Consider the following 24,983-nt stretch of genomic DNA (forward strand, 5'->3'; position numbering starts at 1 on the left):
TTACACTAAAACACATCAACTTAAATTAATAAAGCAAGCGTCACGCCAGTTTCGGCGAGTATTTGCTGCCTCATACTGCAACACCGGGAGACGTCGCTCGACATTCGTCGCTCGCATGCGGTGCGACTTTAGGCGACGAGCGACCCACGACAGCCATCTCCATCGCGTCGCTTGTCGCTGTCGCGCGCAAGATCGCGTGAAGCGGTTTATATACTTTAGCGCGCACTTTGCTGGCACTGTGTAATTGTTTCGCGTTCCGGCAAGAGCCATGGATTTTGATTCGAGCGATGGCTGGATTTTGATTCGAGTGAACAGGAGGACGTCGTCCTGTGCTGATGTGCTCTGCCGGGTGTCAGCTGTGGCAGCGCGGAAGCCTCCGAAGAAACCGCGACCCTCGTGGGTGGGCCCGTGCCTCCGCTCGCGTGAAGTGACCGGCCACGCAAGCCGCCTCCTGCCCGAACTTTGTGCGCATGACAACGAGTATTACGAGAGCAAGTTGTAATTTCTAGTTCGCATAGCGCGTTATTCGGTGCATAATTTAAAGCGAAGCTGTTCACCCGCTCTACACCTTTGCGTGGCGTGCTCATCCACGAACGGCAGCTGGAAAAAGGGTTTGTGTTGTGCTTTCTTTTCCTGCTGTTTAGCTTCCAGCGAATGCGACCGCGTACATTCGACACATTCCTGCAAGCACTGCTGCTCCCAGAATCACAAAAAGCAACCACATTGGGGGTGTAGCCTGCATATCGTGACGCGGAAACCCATTTTGGCGCGACAGACGACAAATACCATCACCTTCGGCGCGGCGCGTGATGGTTGAGCAGCTTTGCGACCACGGTCGCGCGACTGAAAAATCGAGCAGTGAGCGACTGGCCCAAATGGCGCTTTTTCGAAAAAATCGACCATTTGCGACTGGTCGCGCGACCACTTGTGATGGCCCTTTATGGGCGTCAGTGGAGGCTCTTTGGTCTCCTGGCATTAGAACGCGAAAACTACGCGGAAGCACGGCATGAGCGTGCCGCAATGCCAACCGGACGAGCGCGGCGCGTACCAGCGTACGCGACCGTAAAAAGCGGCCATATTGAATTTTGCTCAAAAAAAAAGGTACATTTCCGCTCCTGTTTGAACAGCGCCATCTGTCTTATGCCTACGTAAGTATATATTTTTCCTGTGGCGCCTAAAGCACAGAACACCATACAAACCCATACAAAGCGCCTGCCCTGCGTCAAAAGGGACTAGGAACAATTTACTTACTTACTAAGCTGCCGCTTCTTATTTTCGTACCACCGTGGAAGGTACAGTTTCCCTTCTCTAAAGTTGGTTCTTTATTCTATGGCCTCCCGCTCTCAGCGAGCGCGGCAATTCGCTGCGGAAACGAGTGGGAGGTGCGCCCGACAAAGCGCCCAAGCGTGTCTCTCGAGACGAAGCTGCAAATTTAGCAAAGACTCGAAGAAGTACGAGCTCGCGCAGTCGATGATATCGAGAATTATGAAAAACCGGGAGCGCCACGATCATGCAAGGCTAGAAGCAGTGGCGATGCGATCAACGGAAAAAGCGGACTTTGTGCGCCAGGACAACCCTCATGGGTGAAACTAACCACGGTGGACGCCGCTGACATTACCAAACTGCGGGAAGAACGTCGCTACTGACGATGAAATAGGTGGTGCTTCTCTAAGTGCAGGTAGTGCTGCCTCGTTCTGCGAAGAAGATCTTCCGCCGGGGCGATCGTTGTCCCGACTGACGGCGGCCGTTGTGCGACAGAGGCGACGACAGCAGCGGCAAGTGACGACGAGATTGACAGTGGCCCGTCATTGACACCGACCCCGATGTTCAACCAAAGTGCAATGTCGTCGATGGAGTCGCTCATTGATTTGACGCACGCTAAATTATAGCCGCCAGTGTTCGCGCAGCAGCTGGCACGCGAGGCATACGGCGGTTGTGAATCCGAAACTTCTGCGAAAGCAAGCGCAGATTTCTATTTCTGCGCGCCTAACGATTGAGACGCTATTTAGAGGTATAAATAAACGTTTTGTTTTTCCCAGCCTACTGTCTACAACGTCGATTTTTCACCGCAAGTGGCAAATTTGGGTTCGGGACTTCAAAAATATATTCGGTTTTTTTTTTTTTTCTTTTTTTTTTTTTTTTTTTTTTAACGGCAGTGCAGATATAGCGATGATCGATTATAACGTCGGATTTCGTTCTTGATATCGTTATAAGTGGACTGGACTGTATATGGTAACACAGATTTAGGGTCGTACTCAATTCTAACGAGCACGCAATTTTTGGACCTGTTTTATCGGAAAAAAAGTGCGCGCTAGATTCAAATAAATGCAGTATTTGTGGCTTGAGGGGAGCGTTTGCCGTCCAGGTTGACTGCCGAACTTCCAGGCAGCCGCACTGTAACCGGTATTTCGTGTCCCGCAACTGCATTATAAGTGGTTACGTTATAAGCGGCCTATACTGTACTGTGGCGGCGCGGCCCGTCCTTGTTACACTTGTTAGGTGCAGCATAGCTTCTCGCGCGTTCAGCTTTTGGCAATGCCTACGCTGCTCACCAGAAGCAGCACGCGACAGCGCTATGCGAGAAATGAGGGTGGAATATATTTGGCATGAAGTGTTAATGGAGGGACTACAATGAAATCTATCCCCAATATCCAGGCATCTCCAGAAGCCGAACACGTTCCAGCAGACGCTACACTGCACCTAACATTTGCAATGAGGTCAAGTTGCACTGTCGTTATCTGTGACATTTTTTGCAGCGCAGGAGAACTTATTTGTAGGTTTTTGTATTGAGCTAGTCCTATCACGTTGAAACAATGAACATAAACAGTTGTATATGTTGCCAGGTGGGGAATCATTCCCCACCTGGCAACATGTATTCAATGTGCCTAAGCGTGCTCGGCTAAAATGCAGTGCGGCTGGGACAAAGACGAGACACATCACAAGCACTTTCTGTGTCTCCTGTCTTTGTCCCATTCGTGCTGCGTTTTAACCAAGTTTTAACTTGTCCAAATCACGTTCGACTGCCATGCCATAAGCAGACCACTGTCTCAAAACAAGACCAAATAAGCAGCGGGTGTCCCTAGAGATGGCCTACAACAAACAGCTCATTTCAATGTTGCATTCAATCCCTATAATAATGTACTTGTGCATTTGAAAGAACAATCATTATTTCAATCTCCTAACAACAGCAGGAAAATTGTCAAGAACTGGCTTCCATAAGCAGCACAACAATGTGCTAATGAAATTATAATGACAATTGGAGAATTGGAGACAAAATTTATATATATACTGCAGTGATAACTGCCGTTTTGTCTAAACAGAGTGCTGAAACATTAGTGCCATCATGGCCACCATATTACACTTGTATCAGATGCCAAGTTTTCTTGCAGCACACAGCTCAATATTAGAGCTGAAAGATTGTAATTACATGCATCTGCATATTACATTTAACCTCTGTATGTAGGGCTCTCCCTAATATTATGCAATGCTTTAAGACTTTATTGTGTTTTTCTAAACACTGGTGGGTATCAAGCTATGCAGCAAGTGATGTGACAATTCATGAACAGAAATTTATGAAGAATATTCATTGGATTAAGCAAAAGTGCCACAAGAAAATGTGGCCTCTCTTCAGGTTAGGCAGCATTTCTCATTTAAACCTACCAGAAGGATGACGAACGTTGGCACTGAGGTGACCTTATACTTCAGGCTCACGTCTTCGACTTGTTCAGCATCGACCTGCACAGAAGAATCCATATAAATGCTTCTTTCCGAAAATGTACAGATTTGGGTTAGCAGAAGTCATCATGAAGACTTCGGTGTAGAGCAAGTAGTACACGGACACAGATGAAGAACGAGGCACACGCACACACTTCCAACATGGTGTGTGTGTGTATAGCCACATAAAACTATTTTCGGCAACTAAACCCTCACCTTACAGAAGTTTGTCCGCTCTAGATCTTCGTCTTTGACAAGGTCGGGCAATAAGTCATCCACCTGCTTACACTGAGGCGACCAGCTCGCATGGAAGTACAGGGCAAGCAGCTTGTCCCTAAGGAAGGTCACAGACATAAGTTCTGAATGCATAGCACAGATAATAAAATGTTTTATTGAAATCTGCTAGGCAAAAATGTGAGAACTGTTACAGCACTACTTAGAGCGTAATTCGGCAATAACCACGGCAGGCTCAATTGGAGACATGGTGTAAACAGCCTATACAATCGAAAAGCCAACTATCATGCGCCAGAAGCAACATCTTCAGTATTCTAAATGCCTTTTATACAGGCGAAAATGGAATAACGACTTTTATCATTATGGCCCGTAAAGCGTTAAGCACACGTGTTGTTAAGCAGAAATCGATTCGATAGGATTGTGTTATTACCAGAAGAACAGAATAAATTTAAAACTATCCAGTTCATTGCAAAAACCACCAAGTTCTTTAAACAAAACAGAAGGCCAAACGTTGCGAGACTACCTACTTTGCACCGGAAATCGCATCCTGAAGCTCTTTAGCATTCGATATAGCACTGCTACCGGACATGGTCCCTAAGCTCGTTCTGTGCAGCTACGCAAGAGAAAAAAAAAGTATTTCAGGTGTCACGCCACCACCAATATTTGTAGCCGTGCTTTCACTGCTTCCATACACGCATCCATGCACACAAACCTCCCAGCGACGCGTTACGAACGCGTGATCATAGAATAAAGAACCAAAAATCAGGGTTGCCAGGTACTCGCAGAACCACCCGCCAAATTCTGGCTCACTGGATGGGTGGATGGATGGATGAGGCTGAACCCTTTAAACCGGGCGGTGGCATACGCCACCTAGCCATGACAATTAACATATTTTGTACTTTGTGGTGGGTGAAATTTCACCCCTGCCTTGATTTTAGCCACCAATCAGATAACCTCTGTTTGGTTATTTCTACCCGCTTAAAGTCTATTTTGCCTTCACTGTCCCTAAACCCCAATGCTTTGAAAAAATCAGCCCCGTTGCTTTGCACTGTAGGGTTAAGCCCTTTACAGAAAAGTATGAGGTGTTCAGCCGTTTCCTCTTCTTCTCCACACGCACAGCACAACGTGTCTATACCTTGGTACTTGACTCGGTACCTCTTAGTCCGCAATACTCCCGTCCTGGCTTCAAACAACAAAGAGCTTCCCCTAGAATTATCGTAGATATTTTCTTTGGCAAGTTCTTGCTTGAAAGTTCGGTATGTTCCCAGTGCTGATTTCGTCTGCATCCCCGTTTTCCACAGACCCTCTCTGTTTCCTTAACCTTTTTCTTAACCGCTGTTTCCTGGTTCGCACCCCTCCTGCAGTCCAAATATTTGATTGACAGTTTTCTGGTCAGCTTCCTCCATTTTGTATCAACATTCCTCATGTACAAATAACTGAAAACTCTCCTTGCCCACCGCTTTTCTGCCATTTCTCTCAATCGCTCCTCAAATTCTATCTTGCTGCTGGCTTCCCTGCCCTCGAATGACGTCCATCCCATGTCACCCTGTACCCCCTGATTTGGTGTATTTCCGTGTGCTCCCAGAGCCAGTCTACCTACCCCTCGCTGCTTAATAGCGTCCTCGATCACCTTGCCCCGGGGTTGCCCCGAAACCAGAATGGTGCGCTGTGCACCGCGGTGGTGGCGCACTGCGGAGGGTCAACATCGAGGACAAAACTGCACCCCGTGCAGATGCTTGCATGAAGCGCCACTTTGCCCCTGGCGCGCAAAACGTGCGCAAAACGCGCGCGCGCACGTTTTATTGTTTGCAGGTGCAGAGGATACGCGGCAAGCACTCGAACCCTCGAACCTTGTCAAACTGCGTGCTCCGACCTACCTGGTTACAAGTACACACCAATGGATTTTATAGTTGATGGCAAGAGACATAATGTGGCGATGTCGGTGGATGAAATGAACGATTTTATGGCGAGTAAGTATTCGTTTTTAGCAACGCACGCGCGGGGAGTCGAGCGTAATGTCAGTAACACAGCGCGGTGCGCTTCTGCGACCCGCTTCCAGCAAGTTCTAGTAGCACAAAGATGGGGAGCCAAATAATCTCTCTACTTCGGTGTCGTCGAGGCGCCTGACGACCCGTTCAACGAAGCTGTCCATTTTCGGCCGCTCTTCACCACATTGTTTTTGGACGAGGTCGATCAGCATGTCGTCTTCGCTGTCAGACGAACTGAAAAAAGCTCATCGATTGCGGCAACTAGCAGCGCTTCCGTTCTCATTGCCGACATCTCAACTAGTTAACTCCATCAACTCCGTGCAACCGCAGCTATCGGGCCAGAGCGTGCGCGGTTCCGCAGTCGGCGGTGCGCGCGCGTCCCCGCAGTGCTTGCTGGGATTGCACCCAGGCGCACCGCCGATTTTCTCGGTGCGGACGGGGCAACGGAAACCGCCCAACAGGGTGCGCGTCCGGTAAGCGAGGATGAAAGTGCGCACCAAGGCGCCCCGGTGCGCACCGGTGCGGGTGATCGAGGACGCTATAACTTCCACCTTGCTCGAACCTCTGATCTCATGGCACAGGACCGCATTGCCGAAAGTAATAGTAACAGCTGCAATAGGTGAATACTACGACTGCTCAGCTGGCGGCCTCTCTATGGAGCCGCCTGCGCCGGTTCTCGTTTAGGGACAGTGAAGGCAAAATAGACTTTAAGCAGGTAGAAATAACCAAACGGAGGCTATCTGATTGGTGGCTAAAATCAAGGCAGGGGTGAAATTTCACCCACCACAAAGTACAAAATATGTTAATAGTCATGGCTAGGTGGCGTATGCCACCGCCCGATTTAAAGGGTTCAGCCTCATCCATCCATCCATCCATCCTGAGCATCGACGTGCAATGGTCACAGCACACGCGGGCGCGCTGTACAAATGCTTCACCCACGCAACGTGCTCAAATTTAGACATATTTTGATTTATTGTAATGTTTGTGATAGTGAGAATGTTTATGTGCACTTCAGCCAACATTTCAAAGCGTTTATTTACAAAAGAAGCAACTGCACCAAGACTGGGCGGTTCTTCATCAAATAACTGATATGTCGCGCACGTTTCTTTTTTCTTTTCTTCTTTTTTTTTTTTTGTTGATCGTGCAAGTGAGAAATGGGCTTATTTGTTGTCGTGCACGACAAATAAGCTTGAAGGCAGTTGAATTTTTTTTTTGTCTTTCTTAATCCGGCAATAGCGCATAAGCTTTAGCATATACCTCATGCACGTCTACAGAAAAGAACCCTTGTCTCGGGTACAGCAGCCCACCTTGCCATGTCATAATGATCCCCGCAGTCGCATGGGAACTACAGCTATATAGCTTTCCACGCACGACTGAAATTTCGCTGTATCTTCTGCGACTCTTACTAGAAATGTTTTAACGCGATTGCGTTTAGGGCCCCCTGTCGCAGAAAATCCGGCGTCGGCATTGGCGCCCGCGGCCGAGAAAATCATCCCCAACCACGCAGGCCCTCCAAATATATTTCACCACTAATGTTGCTCACACTTTGTCTTGCATTCTTTAAAAAGTTATTCCTCGGAATTTTGAGAATGAGAGCCTACAAACAATTGTCATGAAACAAAACACCGACAGCGCATGCCTTTTATGCTAAATCTTCGCAGGCTGAAATATTAAAGGTGCAAACAATAAAAGAAGGTCGGCCCATGAAATATGCCGCGCGTTTCTACCAGAAAGCGCGCCTTCGTGCATGGCGTTCACCGCCAGCGTTTCCCGGTAAACATTACGGTTACATAAGCTGCAGTTGCCGGGAAGTGTGAGAAACAGTCAAGGATCTTTGAATGCTATCACGTTCCACTCTTGAAGGCGAAGCTTAAGCGTCCTCCAAATTTTTCATGTTACTAGATTTGTTCGGACCCTTTAACAAATATTTTTGGTCCTGCAGTCTACAATCTGCAAGTCTACAATCTGCAATAAATTCCATGGCCCAGTGGGCAATTCTGAGCACCGTCAACTTCACAATCTTCTAAACTCTCACTGAAAATTAGTGGTCGCATCTGTTTGTATCAATTGATGACTTGTTGTGTGATAGGCTTTGCGACGCGCGTAATGTATACGACCGAGGACTGTTTATTTACTGTATAAAATTCGACTGTATAAAGTACGTGCTTGCACCTCGCTCCGCTTCCTTTTTGCTGATTACATGCGGCTTGCTTTTCGTACGGCAGGCACCGCACGTGCACCTGGTACAATGGATAGAATTATTGAAAGCAGTGCATCTTGCATTCAGTCTTTATGTCATATTCTGGTCTAAAACCATCTCAAGTGAAGTAAAGGCTATATGCGCTTCCAATCTGAACTTGATTGTGGGGATATCGGGCCGTTAAAAGAGACGAATAAATAATGAAAACGTACGCGTAAACCACCAACGGTAATAGCTTTTTTTTTTTTTTTTTCTGCGGCGCAACTTATTTGCACGAATGTTTGTTGCAAAAATATTTCGTGCAACCCTTGCCTCGCATGCTCGCAACGCAAATTTGATACCGGTGGCAAAGGTATTCGGGAAATGCCAAGAAGTGACAATAAATGTACGGGCACATCTCTTTAATCATAGAACACCTACGCATAACAATTTAAGGCATGTAGCTGTATTTTCGGCACGCCAAATAACACTAGGGGCAGCCTCACCTTTTCTAGAAAACTGCATGCCTTGATCCATTTTTACAACCCAGGTGCGTAAAGCGGGAGCTCAGCAAGGGCCGTATTCTGAAACGTTCGCCTAGGCGAAATTTCTTTTTTCGCTTTCAGGCGTGCCCCGATTGGCTTGTTTAGCAAAATTGGATGAGCTGATTGGGTGGTTGAGCCCGACGTCATTCAATTTTGCTCAACCAGCCAATCAGCGCGGACGCTGATTCGCCTAGGCGAACGTTTCAGAATACGGCCCCTAGTGTAAGGCATATGCCAGGCGTCTTACCTTGCCGTGATTTACACAAAGTAACGTAGCAGTGCAGCATTATTGTTGATTTTACTCAATCAACGTACTTTTGCTTATTTTCTTAATCATACAAAGTGCATACCCACGCAAACATCGCGGCTTGGCGCGAGCAGAACGACGCAAAAGTGCGGCGCAGATGGGTAACTAGTAGCGCCATAAGGCTCGTAGTGGCAGAAAATATGAGCTAGAACAGGCACGCTGGCGTTCTGCTTGCTGGCCATATCCTCCTTGACTCCTGCCGTGTGCCCGCGTCTCTTCTCTCCTTACCTCCGCTGGGATCGCAAGTCGGGTGCATTGGTTTTGTCGGTTTTCCTCGTGCAGTACGGTCAAACCTCGCAACGTTGTGGTGCGGTCCACGCATTTTAAACCTTCTTGGGTGATCGTGGACCTGAGCTTACGTCTGAGCGACCGGATTGTCTAGATGCTTTGACGTGCGATCACGTTATTAAAAAAAAAGGAAAGAAAAAAACCTTCGAAGAGGTCCACCGCTCTTTCACAGACATCATGTGCGGTGTAAGCACCGTGAACTTCTTCACGTGGAGACATATGTAACTTCGAGCAACGCATATATAGTGACAGAAGCGCCTCGGGATTGTGTATGTCTGAACTGGTGTGCATCTCGGGGTTTTGTATGTCCTGAGCTGCATGCATCGATGCAAACAAAGCGTTGCAAATAAAATTTGCTCGCATATTGCTTATTCCAGGCATGCGCGCTTTTTCTATAGGTCTTCAAAGATTTGTTTCTATGTTTCCTGGTCGCCAAGGCACCAACGGACGTGGTAGAGAAAGGTCCACGCTCAGGTCCCCGATCACCCAAGAAGGGTTAAATGCGTGGACCGCACCAACGTTGCGAGGTTGACCCGTACTGCAACGAGGAAAAACCGACAAAACCATTGCACCCGACTTGCATCAGGTTCCAGCGGAGGTACGCGGAAGACGAAGACGCGGGCACACGGCAGGAGTCATGAGCTAGTCAACGTCGGTGGCGCCATCTCTCGGTGGAAACGACCAAATAGGGAGAGGGGGAAAGCGACGCCGATCGAGCGCCGTTTGACAGGCAACAGAGTTATCGAGGAGGCTATGGTAGTACACAACGTTACTAGATTACCTCTGGTGGTAGTACAGTAGGTCGTGGTGAATACATGGATAGGGTGGCTAGAACACGGTGGAAGAAGATACACCGTGGGCTAGAATTGGCTAGAATCTGGCCACCCTAACATGTAGGAAACATGGAGGAAGAAAACCCAGGAGAGGCCCCGGCCGCGTATTTCCAATTGCTAGTAGGTACAGCGTTTGACCGCTGGCGCCACGCTGCGCCGCTCGCGCGTACCATGTTTCTAGCCGCCGCCGTTGGAACGAAGGAGCCTCGTTGACGGAGAAAACGCTGGGCTGGTGGTAACTGCCTGCTGTTGGGATCGGTGGTATTATAAACGCATCACTGTTTTGATGATGCAAATATAATCTCACTATCAGGGAGGGAGCAGTCTACCTGACTGGAGCAGTATTTTTTTTATTTGGGGTGTTGCTATGCTGCGCTCCGCAACACCCCAACGACCGCCGCTTCGCGTCGGTGCCCGGCACCACGGCTGGCGCCGTGGCACCGGGGTTCAAGCGACCGCGCTGGCAAACAGAGAGGAAAAAAAAGAAAGGCGTTATATTAAAAAATATATATAATTCTAGCCCGGGCGGGATTCGAACCAGCGTACGCATGTCCCAAAGCGAGCGCGTAGCCACTCAGCCATACAACCACGCGTATAAGGGTTGCATTCATGCTAACCATATGATTGCGTTCGAGTGCCCTCGGCGAAAGAAACCACCTAGAAACGCGGTACGCGCGAGCGGCGCAGCGTGGCGCCAGCGGTCAAACGCTGTACCTACTAGCAATTGGAGTGTTGCGCCCCCCCGGTAACCCCCGGCCAGCACAGACGGAAGTCACGTGCTATTTTTCGCAAAGGAGCACTGGGACGGGTACCCCAAATGTCAACGCTGCCATAGCAACCGCGCTCCTGAAGCTTTCGCTGCTGCTCTCGGTCTCTGAAAAGTAAGATAAGATTCTTCCGCCGGTGTCGTTCTCGCAGCAAATTTTGTTCGCAAGAAAAGCTGACTTCGGAGTGTGGTGTGTAAGCTTGAAAGTTGTGTTTTGGGTCTCTAATGGCATATTCGGGTGGTCGTTGTTAGAGCGCTCTGGTAGTGCTACAACGGTCATGCAAAATAGTTACTAAGCGTTACTGTTTGCATAAACGGGTTCCTCTTGTGATAACGAAGCAGGATCATCACTTCCACACCTGGTTATTGTCGTAATACAGCGTTAAAGTTGTTTTTCATCACTTTTATGTCACGGCCAGAGCGCTCTGAAACGACCACTCGAATATGCCATAAGTGTGAGTGTTAGCCGACAACAGATACACTCAAGCAATCACGGCGCGGGTCTTCGTCGTCGTCTTCAACGTGCCACGGAAAAACACAGGAGCGCGTCTGCTCCGCTAATACTGCTACAGAAGCTTTGTAGGCTTTGTGTTGACGCGCGTCGGCAGCACACACTTCCGGCGGCTCGTAACAATGCAAGTTCAAAGTTCGCGCCCATCTGCTCTGGCGAGCTGCAGAACTCCTGATTGGAGGCGCAGAGAGAGATGGCACACCAACACGGCTGCACTTCCGGCTTCAAAAATGTGACGTCAGGGCCTCTCCTGTTTTGTTTCTTTCCTCCATGGTAGGAAAGAAACGATGTCGTCAGCTAGCGACTTCCGGCTCGAGGGTTGGCGCTTCTGTTGCTTCGTTCAGCCTGTCTGCAGTTTCTGCAGCGATATTTCCCGCTATTCGCGAAGAAAACACGCTTCAGCAACGTGATTATGGTTGGCTGCTCGGCATTAGGGTGCACGAACTCTTCCGTGAAAGGAAAAAAAATGTTTCGTTTTCCATGGAATGAAGCGCACAAACGTAAATGGGCAGTTGCCGTCAAACGAACGACCGTGAACGGCGAGCTGTGGATACCGAACGTAGGAGCGAGAATTTGTCAAGATCATTTCATCACAGGCAAGTGTCTTGGCGAATAACTTCGTCTACTTACGTTCTAGTGCCAATACCCCTTTTCTAACGATCAGTTAAATACACACAGGTGCACCCAGCAAGGATCCTCAGCACATTGATTATGTGCCGTCTTTATTCCTGTACAACGAAAAGGCAACTGAGGCTGCACGAAAGAGGGAGGAGAGGTAACGTCAAAATAATTCGTGCACTTTTCAGATACTTAAATCAGTGCTTTTTCTCTGCAGTTATACACGACATGCGTCTCTTGAGAAAAAACGGGAGACTGCGAAGGCACAGCAGCCGACGACATGGCGCGCGCTGGGCACCGCTGCAGTCAAAATAAAGGAGGAAGCGATCGATTCACCAGGAGACGACTTTTGTGACAATATTCAGGATGAGGATACCGAAGTGCCATCGCAGATCATTGCTACAAGCAATACAAGGTTCGTGCAAAAGCCCGCGACTAGTTGCGATTGTGCAGTGCTGTGCCTTGGCTATATATAATGTGTGCGTTTCATCGGCAGATCGGCAGGAGTCCAGACAGAAGCAGACACGCCTGTGTGCAACTCCTGCCACCGTTTGAACGAAGAAGTAAAGGAGTTGAAACTGAAACTCGAGGAGCTTAAGCGCAAAAGCTTCAGGCACGAGGAAAAACAAGATCAGAACCCAGTGAAAAATATGAAGCAAATGTCCACTTTTGCACAGGTCAGGGTAACTGCCTTTCTTTGCTTGTAAATGTTGATACTGTTGATAATGTTGAAAAGTAGCCAAACGCAATCCATAAATACAGCCCAAATTAGCCACAGAGAACAAATCCAGAAAAGAACATTTTTATTTATTATTTATTTATACGGAGAGAGTTTATACATGAACAAAATGTAAATATGATGCACTAACAAAGAAATCAACCAAGATTAAAACAATTAGAGCCAAAATAAATCATTTAATAACGTTCTTACATCTACAAGTTTGTTGATGCGAATGTTACAAGTCGATGTGAATGAACAAATCGAGCAAGATTAAATTCCAATCCAATTAATGCGCATGTCGTAATCTATGTCAAGCGAAGCGTAACTAAAGCAGTCAACTAAATGCTTCACATCTAACGGCGATGCGTGCAATTTGGTGATGGCATGCGTAGGCACAGAAAAATAAGTACGACACGTGTCAAGCAAGAGTTAGGAATACTGAACCTCTTGTGTGACAGTGAGACATAGCCGTTCTGAAAGACTGGCCGAGAACAGGCAAAACTCCCAATGTCGCATACACCAAATTTCTAAAACAAGGATAGTAAAGTAAATCAAAGAATTTGAAATGTGATTCATAATTCCATTATCAGATCGGTGTGCTTTAGAGGTATGCTCCTGTGAATTGACATTATATGTACAGGTGTTATGCATATATACTTGGGTAGCATACAAGGCTTATTAAGTCACTTTGCAGTTACTTTTATTTATTTTTAGTTATTACTGACTGCCGTAACTGTTTAGCACAGGCTGCTGACACCTCCAGCAAGGGAACAAGAATTCAGAATCGTAAGTCAGCCTCTAGAGTCTGTAAAGCAGTACAGTTGACCTAGGTCAATTACTCACAGGGGACCCTGATTATGAGAAGAAAATTTACAGAAGAATAAAATTGGGTTGGAGTGCCTACGGCAGGCATTGCCAAATCCTGACTAGGAACTTACCACTGTCATTGAAAAGAAAAGTGTACAATCATTGCATTCTACCGGTGCTAACATATGGGGCAGGAACTTGGAAGTTAACAAAGAAGCTCGAGAACAAGATAAGGGACTGCACAAAGAGCAATGGAACGAAAAATGTTAGGCGTAACGTTAAGAGACAGAAAGAGAGCGGTGTGGATCAGAGAGCAAACGGGGATAACCGATATTCTAATTGACATTAAGAGAAAAATTGGAGCTGGGCAGGCCATGTAATGCGTAGGATAGATAACCGGTGTACTATTAGAGTCACATAATGGGTACCAAGAGATGGGAAGCGCAGTCGGGGACGGCAGAAAACTAGGTGGGGTGATAAAATTAGGAAATGTGCAAGTAGAAATTGGGGGAATCAGCTAGTACAAGACAGGGGTAACTGGAGATCGCAGGGAGAGGTCTAGCTTCATCTTGCAGTGGACATAAAAATAGGCTGATGATGATGATGCTGACACCTGAACCGTGGTCAGCAGTGCATCGTTAAGAGCAAAATCATGTAAAAAGACAGAGGATATAGTAAAGAACTGTTTACATATATACATTTTATTCACAACGACCTTGAGTTAGAACAACCACTAAGTGGAGAAAAGGCATTGGAAAACAAGCGTTGAAACCGAAGGTAGGAAATAGCACAAAACATGGAGGAAGGAGAAGAGAGAAAACAACTTTATTTGACCCGTTTTACAAAAGAGGCGGGGGGGGGGGGGGGGGGGGGTCGAAGACGCTCCTGCCCCCGTCACCTAGGAGATGGCTAAGATATCTTGTATCTCGGCGGCTCTCTCGGCCAGTCGGGTCGCCCAATCTTGCTCGTGGTGGTCTGAGCTGAGCAGCAGTGCTGCCCATTTCCCTTGGTCTTTTATTTGGCGGCCCTTGAATGGTTCTAACTGGGGACATGCCCACCAGATGTGTGGCAGGTCCGCTCTATTATTACATATTTTACATAATTCTGTATAATTTCCAGGATAAAACCGGCTGCAGGACACAGGGCTCGGATACATGTTGGTCTGGAGGAGCCTCCACACCACTGCCTGTTTCTTAGTTAATTTAGGGTGAGCCAGGGGATATCGGGCCCGGCCCAGCCGATAGTGATCGGTAATTTGTTTATATGTGACCATTCGATCTCCTCTGGACTCTGGCTGGGCTGGCTCACTTGCTCGGCGAGTAAGTCCTCGAGCTACTGTGTGAGCTGCCACGTTACCAGGAAGCGAGCAGTGCGCGGGTGCCCAAGTGACATGGATTGCCCCGTGCCGTCGCTGGTCACTATATGATTTTAAAATTTTGAGCGCCTCCATGGAGATGCGGCCCCTGGCGAAGTTGAAGACAGCGATCTTTGAGTCAATGATAATGAATTTTGATTCTGTCGATGCAATTGCCAATGCGATCGCTGCCTCCTCTGCTGTTTCAGGGTTGTTTGTGGTGATGGTCCCGCTGACGAGGGGCTCCCTTTCCGTGTCTACCACCACCACAGACATACCCACCTGATTCCTATATTCTGCGGTGTCCACATAGACCATGTCCTCCACGGCCTGATACTTGTGCTCAACATAACGAGCCCTAGCCTCCCGGCACTCTCTGTGATGCTCCGGGTGCATGTTTTTTGGTATTGGGGGGACACGGAGATCCTTTCTTATTTGCTTAGGGATGTCTTTCTTAGTTCCGTGCTGTTCTTCATAGTGTATGTGTAGTTTGCTAAGTATGTGTCGTCCCGTTAGGATTTAGTGTCAGACTGTCATATTGAGATATTGTGTGCGCCTCTATTAATTCGTCTAAAGTGTTATGTATACCTAGCTCTAACAGTTTATCAGTTGGTGTAGTGAGGGTCATGATGATCGCTTGCTTATATGCCCTCCTAATGAGGGCTTCAAGCTTTTTCTTTTCTGCGGTTCCAAATGTTAGGTAAGGTGCCACATAGACAATACGGCTTATGACGAAGGCCTGCACCAGGCGAACCAGGTTGGCCTCCCTCATGCCATACCGTCTATTGGCTATTCTCTTAATTAATCGTATTGTTTGGTGTGTGCTGATCTCTAGAGTTTTGAGGGTCTCCGTATTCCTCCCCTCCGCATGCACCCGGAGTCCGAGTACTTTGAGTTGCTCCACTACGGGTATCGGGCCCCCATTCGCCGTGAGTGTTATGCTGGGTTGTCCTCTGTACTGTTTTTTTGTGGTGGGGTACACCAGCAGTAGCTCAGATTTTTGCGGCGAGCAGTTAAGTCGCCTCTTTGTAGCATAGCTCTCGACTGCCCTCACTGCATGTTGTAATGTGTCCTCAATCTCCGCCTCTCTGCTGTCCGTGTGACGTCATCGGCATAGAGAGCGTGATTGAGGCCACTGATCTTACTTAAAATTTTTGGCAAGCTGATCATTGCTACGTTAAACAGAAAAGGGGACAAGACCGAGCCCTGTGGTGTACCCCTACTTCCAAACTATATTTTCTGATCGAAGATCCCCGAGGGTGATTTTGGCAGTGCGCTTAGAAAGTCCCGAATGTAGGTGTAGGCCTTGTGGCCCACCCCCAAATCCCGGAGATTCTCTAGAATCGCACTGTGTTTTATGTTATCAAAGGCTTTCGTGAGGTCCAAGCCCAAGATGGCTTTAAGTCCTGTACCCCAGCCCCTAGCGTCAAGGATCTGATGCTTAATTTGGAGCAGGACGTTCTGCGTTGAGAGGTGCGGTATGAACCCAATCATAGAGAGAGGGTACAGCCTGCGGTCTTCCATGTAATTTTGGAGATGCATAAGGATTATGTGTTCCATCAGCTTCCCGACACATGATGTTAAAGAAATAGGCCGGAGATTTTCAATTTGGAGTTTCTTGCCAGGTTTCGGGATCATCACCACGTGTGCAGTTTTCCACTGCTGCAGTATTGATCCCTCTGCCCGGCACTCATTCATATATTTAGTAATGATCGTGATAGATTCATCATTCAAATTTCGTAGAATTTTGTTCGTGATACCATCTGGCCCTGGCGCCGATTTCGTGCGTAACTGCATAATTTCTGCCCTCACTTCAGCCTCTGTAATGTCCTTATCTAAAGAGGGGTTTGCTTTACCTATGTAGTCTTTCTGTGTCTCTTTCTATGTATTGCCAATATATCGATCTTTAATTTCATTTAACATTTCCCCGGTGGTCCCTGGGTACCCATGTATGATTTTGGTAAGGTTTTGTCGCTGCACTGTGTGAGTGTTGTCTGGGTCTAAGAGACATCGAAGGAGATTCCACATCTTGCTCAGCCCCAGCTGGCCCTCCATGCTACTACAAGTAGATTCCCACTGTTGCCGGGATAAGCAATTGGCGTGGTCCTCGATGTCCCTATTGAGCCTTGCAATTCGCCGTCTCAAATTGCAGTTATGCCGTTGCTTCTTCCACCGTCCCTGTAGGCTGCTGCGCGCTTCCCACAGATGGAGGAGTTTGCTGTCAGCTGCCCCTAGACCCGCTTCCTCGGGGATCTCCTTAGTGGCTTCCTTGATGGCTCTATGTAATTTTGAGGTCCACTCATCGATGTCGATGATGGTGGACTCTGTGTCAATGTCATCGTCTTCGTGTTGTATCTGCCTGAAAGTGTCCCATTCTACCATTGCCAGCTTTCACCCCTGCTTTTTAGTTGGCCCTGTGTGTAGTGTTGTGGATATGATAAAATGGTCGCTGCCCAAATTTTCTTGTGTGTTAACCCACTGGGGTTCATGTGTATTCTTTGTCAATGTGAGGTCGGGTGTTGTGTCCACCCGTGCTGTTACCCGTGCGCGTGGGTTGTTGGGAGTCGGTCATTAAAGTGAGACCCATCTGCTGCGCATCCACCTACAGGCTTCGCCCCTTAAAGGTGTCTTTACGATAACCCCATGTCAGATGCGGAGCACTGAAATCCCCAACAACGATGGTGGTGTTATGCTTCGTTATGTCTAATGTTTTGCGCAACAGGGGCCCGAACCGTTGTCGCTCTCTCAGCGAACTGTACTATGTTTAGCACAAAGAGGCTGCGCTCACTTTTCTTGGTAGGTATAATTTCAATGAGCACGTGTTCCGTCTTAGACGGCGCGACATCATGTACAACGGTTAAGTTGTGCTTCACCAGGGTCGTAACACGAGAGTCTGCGCCACTAGAGGCAAATGATTTATACCCCATTAATTTTGCCGGTCCCCCGGTCTCTTGCAAGGCAATGACGTCGGGTGACTCTTCTTTTTTAGAATTCTGCCAATATTCCAGGAACTGCTGCAGGTTCACCCGTTTCCAGCGAAACCCACGGCAGTTCCATTGCCAAATTTTATAACTGGTGATTTTTGGAGCCATTTCTAATGCGAGTTGGGTGGTGTTTCAGCGGTCTTTTCGGGTGGCCGCTGGTATGGCTTAGCTTTAATTGGCCCTGCAGCATGTCTGAGTTCTGCAAATGAGTTTTCCAATGCAGTTGTTCTTTGTTCAATTCTGTCAATTTTGACATGGAGTTTGTCAAAATTTACCTGCACTGTTTCCATTAGCTTTTCAAAAAGTGCGTCTTGACCTTCTGGGGCCTGTTCTGCCCTTCTTTTCTGCGAAAAAAACTTTTCATTCCATGGCCCAAAAGTAGCCAAATAGCCCAACTCCAAAAAATCCCGCCATCTCAAAAAAAAAAAAAAAAGAGTAGCCCAATTTGGCTATTTATAGCCCAACGTGGCAACCCTGACAAAAATCCCTAGGGGGCCTAGGGTCAGGATCGTTTAGGGACTTTTGAGAATGTGCGATGGTGGGCGGCAAGTGACGTCATCATAGAGTTAATATAACGAACTCTAGAAGAAAAGCGCCCCGTAGCGCCCATGTTTAGACCCTTGCGCGCTGCCATGTTTGATCACGTGGTGATGCGTCCATTGCTTGCCTCAACTGTCTCCGTTGCCTCCTTGTTTACAATGGAAGTGTATGACGCCGGCGCGGCTTAGAAAACCTCTGTTTTCGGAGATATCGTACACGGTGACTAGGTGGACGACACGAAGGTTTGATCACAGCTTCAGAGAACATGCAAAAGCGCTTTCGGAGCTGATTAAGCTATGTCCAAACGGCGCAAGCAGCGTATATGGTGCTTGTTCTAAAAGCGGAGCTAAATATGTATTCCAAGCTGTCCGATTATGAATTCAGTCAGGATTAGTGTGATTTGCCCTTTGTTCTTTATTTGGCGAATATTTTGAAGCAGTGGCTTGTCAGTTTCTGACCCAGTGAAGTTCCTCGGTGCGGCCATTATCTGATTATTTTCTGCCTATAATCGCTCGCGGGTGTGCTCAGTTCCGATAGATTTGTTCTTGCTGCGCACAAGGCTTGAAACGTAGCTGTTTTGTACATTTTCATGCCTTGTAGTAAATATATATTACCTCTAGTATCTCGCTCACTCTTGTCGACCGTCACCAAACATTCAGCTTCGACCATTCCTGCGCTATCGGAGTAGTACGTACCGTCATTTATTGTGCGTATACAGTGCACACATATTCAAGTGTGCGTCCATTCACTTATTCTTGATACGACGGCGATAGAGTGGGCGTAAGTTTTCCTGCCATTTGGGACAGATGTGTATGGATAACGTGCGCGAAACTTACTATGACAGGAAGCGGCGATGCTCCCTTTGTCATTGTTTAACGAGTGGTACTCACTTGTCGACGTTCTGGGGATGAATCACTTTCTTTGAAGTAGCGATACAAGACTGGCGGATGAGCAAATTTCTGTGTCCTCGAGGAAAGCCGTACATCACGAAGTGCCGGTAACAAGTTCGGACAGTTGCAGCAGCGCTCCGCGAACATGGCCACACAGATTCATTCTATTCCTTAACATGCCAGTCACTCTTTTTGCAGCCAACTACTGCACTACGTCTTCAATCCACATGATTCAATCTAGCATGATTGGAGCACAGTGTGTTAGCGAAAACTCAGTTGCATTTCCGACAACTTATCGCTCAGAAGCAAGGTAGAAGCGGTAATGGTTTCGTATTCGTGCGCGGTCACTGAGGAGAGGTATGGCGCGTAAAGCCCCGCCGTGAGCGCCATCTCATTTCTCTAAAACAAACTATAATCCGAGACGACTGGTGAACAGTGAACCGGACCAACCAGACGGCCTCAAAGACTGTGACGAACTGTGTTTTGTTTTTTTCCTCTTTGCGTTATACGCCTCACTTTCTTTCCTTTCTTGTTCTTTACGTCTCTTGTGGCGTTGACAGACGCCTACCCTGCGTCAAAAGGGATCAGGACCACTCACTAACTGCTCCGCGAAAAGGGTCAATAGAAATCGGGAACCGCAAGCGCAGACGACGAGGTGCGATCCAGACCAGGCGCTGTCCAGACTCAGACGAGGCGCGCAATTAGGGGAAAATCATGGAGGAAGGAAAAAAAACTTTTTTTACCTCCATGGGGGAAATCAACGCGATCCCGAGCCTCCGTCAGTAACGCAGCCTTTTAGACACCGTAAATTTCACATAAACATTTCCTAAATAGCCATCCGATCTTTCTGAAAAATATACGGAATGAACTTCAAACGTTGTCCGTGCCTACGTGCTACGTATAAGTGCTTGCTTTTGCATAATAATATGCATATTTTTAGTGCTACAAAAATGAGTTGTACATGGCGGCGCCTTTGCGGTTTCCGCCGTTTTTTTTGTGTGTGTGTGTGTTTTTTTTCACCCAGCTTTTGCTCTAGAGTTAGTATACTAACTCTGTTAAATAAAGATGCAGTAAAATAGTATTATTTGTGCCAATAACCTTTTTTGAATCAATTATTTTGCAAAGTTCACTTATTTATATTATTTTTATTTGGGCAAACAGAAACGGAGGAATCCTTCAGGCATCGATCCAAGCCACGCCAAAAGCCAGACACAGCTTCAATTTCAAAATGGCAGCTCCGAGTGAAGGTGAATGCGCTCCTCTTCCGAACTCAAGCAAGAAAGCTCGCGTGTTTGACTTTAATGCCATTTTCGAGGAAGCTAGGAAAACGGCCATAAGTAGGAGCAAAGATGCGAAACTCACTGAAGACCCAAAACCATGCAATAGCCGTCCTGAAAGTTGCACTGAAGACGAGGCTCAGAGAGAGAATGATCCTGCGCCCGACGGTGAACCGAGGGAAGAAGGCAGCGAAGACGAGCTTGTGGGGCCTCCGATTTCTCTGTCAGCTCAGGCCAAAGATGACGGATCTAGCTCAGAGGACGTCGACGACGAGGAAAGTGAGTGTACTGCTGCATATCGGGCAATTCCAGTGAAAGAAGACATTACGCTACGGCATGGCACAAAGATAGTATCTGCGTTGGCTCTGGATCCTAATGGAGCACGTCTTGTCACCGGCGGGTACGACTTCGACATCACTTTGTTTGATTTCGCCGGCATGGATTCATCCCTGCAGCCGTTCCGTTCGCTTCGCCCTTGCGATTGTCACCAGATTCGAAATCTAGAGTACAGCTGTACGGGCGACTCGTTCCTCGTGGTGTCCGGAAACGCCCAGGCCAAAGTGCTGGATCGGGACGGGTTCGAGGTGATGGAGTGCATTAAGGGAGACCAGTATGTAACAGACATGGCCCGAACCAAAGGGCATGTGGCGATGCTAAATTACGGCTGCTGGCACCCGCGCAGCCGCGAAGACTTCCTCACTTGTGCCAACGACGGCACACTGCGGTTGTGGACTGTGGATAAACCCAACTGCCACAAAGCGTTGGTAAAGACCAAGCAACAGGGCGGCCTCCGAGCAATTCCGTCTACCTGCCGCTTCAGCAGAGACGGCCAGCTCATGGTCGCTGGCTGCCAGGATGGCTCGCTTCCAATTTTGGGATCAACGACGCACCTTAGTGCACCCGAGTCACACGGTACGCGAGGCGCACCGACGGGGCATCGACGTAACTTGCGTAGCATTCGCCCAGGACGGCCGCCAGCTTGCCACGCGATCCTGCGATGACACGATGAAGCTGTGGGACCTCCGCGCATTGCGGCCATCGGCTCTGCACACGTTTGCGGACCTCGACAACTTGTACCCTTCCACGGACTGCGGATTCAGCCCAGACGACCGGGTCATCTACACAGCCACCTCGAAGCGCTCTGGCGATGGTCAGCTGGTGTTTTTTGAGCGCGACACGTTGCAGGAAGTGATGCGACTTCGATTGCCGGTGCCAGTGGCCAGAGTCATCTGGCACGCTCGGCTAAATCAACTCCTGGCTGGGCTGGCATGCGGTGAAGTGCGCCTGCTATACGATACAGCGCACAGCCACCATGGTGCGCTGTTGTGTGTGTCCAAGGCTGCTCGGGCCAAACCTGCACAGCAGGGGCTCACCCAAGCGCAAGTGCTCACGCCGCATGCGCTGCCACTCTTCCGAGAAGAGCGGCCGCGGAGTACGCGCAAGCGGTTGGAGAAGGCACGCAAAGATCCTGTATTGTCTCAAAGGCCTGATCTTCCTGTCACAGGCCCTGGCCAAGGAGGCCGCATCGCTTCAGCAGGAAACACGCTCTCTTCCTATATTGTGCGCAACCTTGGCACCACTAAGCGTGTTGACGACAATGTGGACCCACGTGAGGCTATTCTTAAGTACGCCAAGGAAGCAGCTGAAAACCCTTACTGGGTGACCCCTGCTTATGCTACAACACAGCCCAAGCCAGTTTTCCAAGAGAGTGAAGAACCAACACCTGCCAAGAAGACAAAGCAAGTGTAGTTCTTTCTGGGCCTGAACTGTGTGCCGAGCCTTAGTTTGAACATTGACAGGAAAGGGCCGTTTCTGTAGCCTGTTCTGTATCAGTGATTTTAAAAGCATTGTGTAAGACACCCAACAATTTTAAACATGAAATCATTGAACTTTTCAGTAATGCATCATGCTCAGCATACTGTTGTATATTTGTATAACATTTGAGCACTCTGAAGTGTAACCTCATTTGATGACATACTAACTGCAGCATATGCCAGCATCAAGGTGTGTACTCATATATTCATGTTGCAAACATACCATAAAGTGCATGGCTTGTGGGGCATATTCAAGCACGAATGGATTGCATTGTTGCTTCTAAAATTAAGTTTCGTGGTTTTTTTCATAATCTTGGTTAAATGCAGCATGCAGTCACTTCATCTGACCTTGCACATTGTGGAACTGGAAAATTTGTCTTGAATGTCAAGGACGTCAGCATGGTGAAGCTTGGAAAGTCGTTTAAAGAAACCACTTCAGTACACTAGCCATGCCATAAATCTATGTTTGTGTGTGATACAGCATCCTAGCAGTTTGTAGTTAGAATGTCCACTGCTTTGTCTGGAATTCTAACTGTTGTATTTCTGCACCACACAGAGGAGCTGGGCTTTTTTGTGGAGTGCGTGCATGTATTCTGGTGCCTACATTTGCTGTGTGTGTGCAGTTGATAGTCCACTGTAGTCCTCTACTGGCTCTTGGCACATTTTTCTGTATATAGTACTAGTTTAGCTTCAGCTGATGGCTGATGATGTGTGTGAAATGGTGAACTGTAAATATGAACACCACATTGTGGCATGCGGCAGTGCTAAGTTAACATGCGTGTGCAACGTAAAACACACATGACTGTTGTAATATTTGGAAGTCAAAGTAGAAACGTTTCATAAAAATTGCCTAGAGCCTTGGCAATGCTCCCTCATTGAAGGGGCACTGTGCCACCTATGTTTTTTAATCCTTAGCGTTTCAGTCTGTAAATATTGTTGAAGCATTCGCACCCAGGTGCATTTGAAAATGGCAGCCACCATTAACAGATTTTCGTGCACATATGAGCAACGTACATTTACAGGCACAATGTAAAAAAACAATAAAGGACCATAGTTACACAATTGGCTGAGCATCATGATTATTGCATGTACTACTCTGAACTAGCCCCTGTACAAATGGATGCCAGTACAAGGAGGAAAGCCACAAGCACAAAGAAGTGATTGCTTTGGGAAATACGTGGTGGTGGCTATAGTGCAAGTGGATGTTGCCTTGCAGAAGTTTGCTGGAATTTACCCTGCTTGAATGTGCTGGCATCTGAAGCCAGCACTTGTGAACAGGTGTTGCTGGCCCCTTTTTTATGACCATTGGTATAGCCCGATTGCAAGTGCTAAATTTTTCTCATGTTTAGCAATTAGCAAATTTAAGGAAACAGTGCACAATTTCGGAAATGGAGCAGTGTGAGAACACAGGACACAATAAGGGGACACACGTAGCTGTGTGTGTGGCATCTTCTGTGTTCTGCGTTTTCGTGCTGTTCCATTTCCAAAAATGCTGTACCAACCAGCCTCACTTTCAACTATCCTTCAGCGCAGATGTTTCTACAAATGCTTAGTCATGCATTAGTACCCAGGCCCAAATTTAATTGCTCAGCTTTCAAAAGCTCGGGGTATTAAATTTTTCATTTAGGCTTTTAGTCCCAGTGTAGAAAAATGTAGTCAATTCTAACAACCAGAACAATCAAGAAGCCATATAAACTGCATGCACATTTGAGGAAACAGTTGGACAAGCAACACCATACCCTGATACTAAGCAATTTAATGTAGGCTACTTATTAAAACAGTGCAGCAGAGATAGATTAATATATTTCTTTAACAGTGCATTATGTCAGATGACATCATAAATAGTGCATCAGAAATTGTGCTGTTTTTGTGAATTGCAAGTCTTCCCTAAATTGTTGACTGAGACACGTTACTAGAATGACAAAAGAGACTCGGAGAAACATTTTTCTAGTGCACCCTTTGTTACTCGAAGTGCATTTTAGTCATATACAGTTGTGAGCAAAAGTCTGACCACAAATGCCACAAAATTATTATTTTATTCTTCACACCCTAGGCAGGCAGAAATCAAGTGGTACAATCAACATGCGCCTGTCCGACCAATGTAATGCCTTGACTCATTTCCACATTGCACAAGTGTGCTCCAGACTACAATTGATTAACCTTAACTTCAGCTCTTCTTCCATGAACCTCGCCAGTATACAAAACATTTGCAAAAATCAAGGAATGCATATTCCACTTGTCTGTGTTAAGTGATCAACCCAACTTGCATTATGCTGCTATCAGAACCCTCTCAAAATGCAGTTAGTGCAATTAGCAGAGCAAGGTCCCACCAATTATGTTGCAAGAGATTGGCTGAAATGGGTGCTAGCTCAAAACTGCATAAAAGCTCATGAAAACCCGGTCTGAATGATCATCTGATCTTGTTTAAGCTATTGCACATTGTCTTGCCGAGTATACATTTCATGCTCTTCTCTTTGTGGTGAGTAGGCTACTACATGAGCAAAAGCAGAAAACATTTATTTGACAACTGCACACTTAAACCTCTTTTGTAGTACTGTAACAAAGTACAAGCGACCTCCATGACCTGTATGAATATATATAAACCTTGTAAAT

The 24,983-nt window shown here is 47.3% G+C and overlaps 2 protein-coding genes across 2 annotated transcripts; one reads left to right on the forward strand and one right to left on the reverse strand.

Annotated features, from left to right (window-relative positions):
• Positions 1-3,627: 3,627 nt before the first annotated feature.
• Positions 3,628-17,247, reverse strand: LOC119460632 (glutaredoxin 3-like). The gene is made up of 3 exons (XM_049660024.1): positions 17,069-17,247; positions 3,931-4,048; positions 3,628-3,735 (listed from the first exon to the last, which is right to left on the reverse strand). The coding sequence occupies exons 1-3, from the start codon at positions 17,245-17,247 to the stop codon at positions 3,628-3,630; spliced, it is 405 nt and encodes a 134-aa protein (XP_049515981.1).
• LOC119460598 (WD repeat-containing protein 70-like) lies at positions 12,026-23,432 on the forward strand. The gene is given in 5 exon segments (XM_037721612.2): positions 12,026-12,140; positions 12,201-12,398; positions 12,480-12,660; positions 20,441-21,422; positions 21,424-23,432. Coding segments are annotated over 2 exon segments (1,797 nt in total). The 5' UTR covers positions 12,026-12,140; positions 12,201-12,398; positions 12,480-12,660; positions 20,441-20,507; the 3' UTR covers positions 22,306-23,432.
• Positions 23,433-24,983: the final 1,551 nt, after the last annotated feature.

This window comes from Dermacentor silvarum, chromosome 1 (assembly GCF_013339745.2).
Source record: "Dermacentor silvarum isolate Dsil-2018 chromosome 1, BIME_Dsil_1.4, whole genome shotgun sequence".
NCBI lineage: Eukaryota > Metazoa > Arthropoda > Arachnida > Ixodida > Ixodidae > Dermacentor > Dermacentor silvarum.

Excerpts from the sequence above, each read along its gene's own strand:
- LOC119460632 (XM_049660024.1), bottom strand. The coding sequence starts at position 17,247 with ATGGTAGAATGGGACACTTTCAGGCAGATACAACACGAAGACGATGAC. Across the intron at positions 4,049-17,068 it reads GACAGCAAACTCCTCCATCT|GGACAAGCTGCTTGCCCTGT; the intron begins GTGGGAAGCGCG and ends GACCTTCCTTAG. Across the intron at positions 3,736-3,930 it reads AGCGGACAAACTTCTGTAAG|GTCGATGCTGAACAAGTCGA; the intron begins GTGAGGGTTTAG and ends TCTTCTGTGCAG.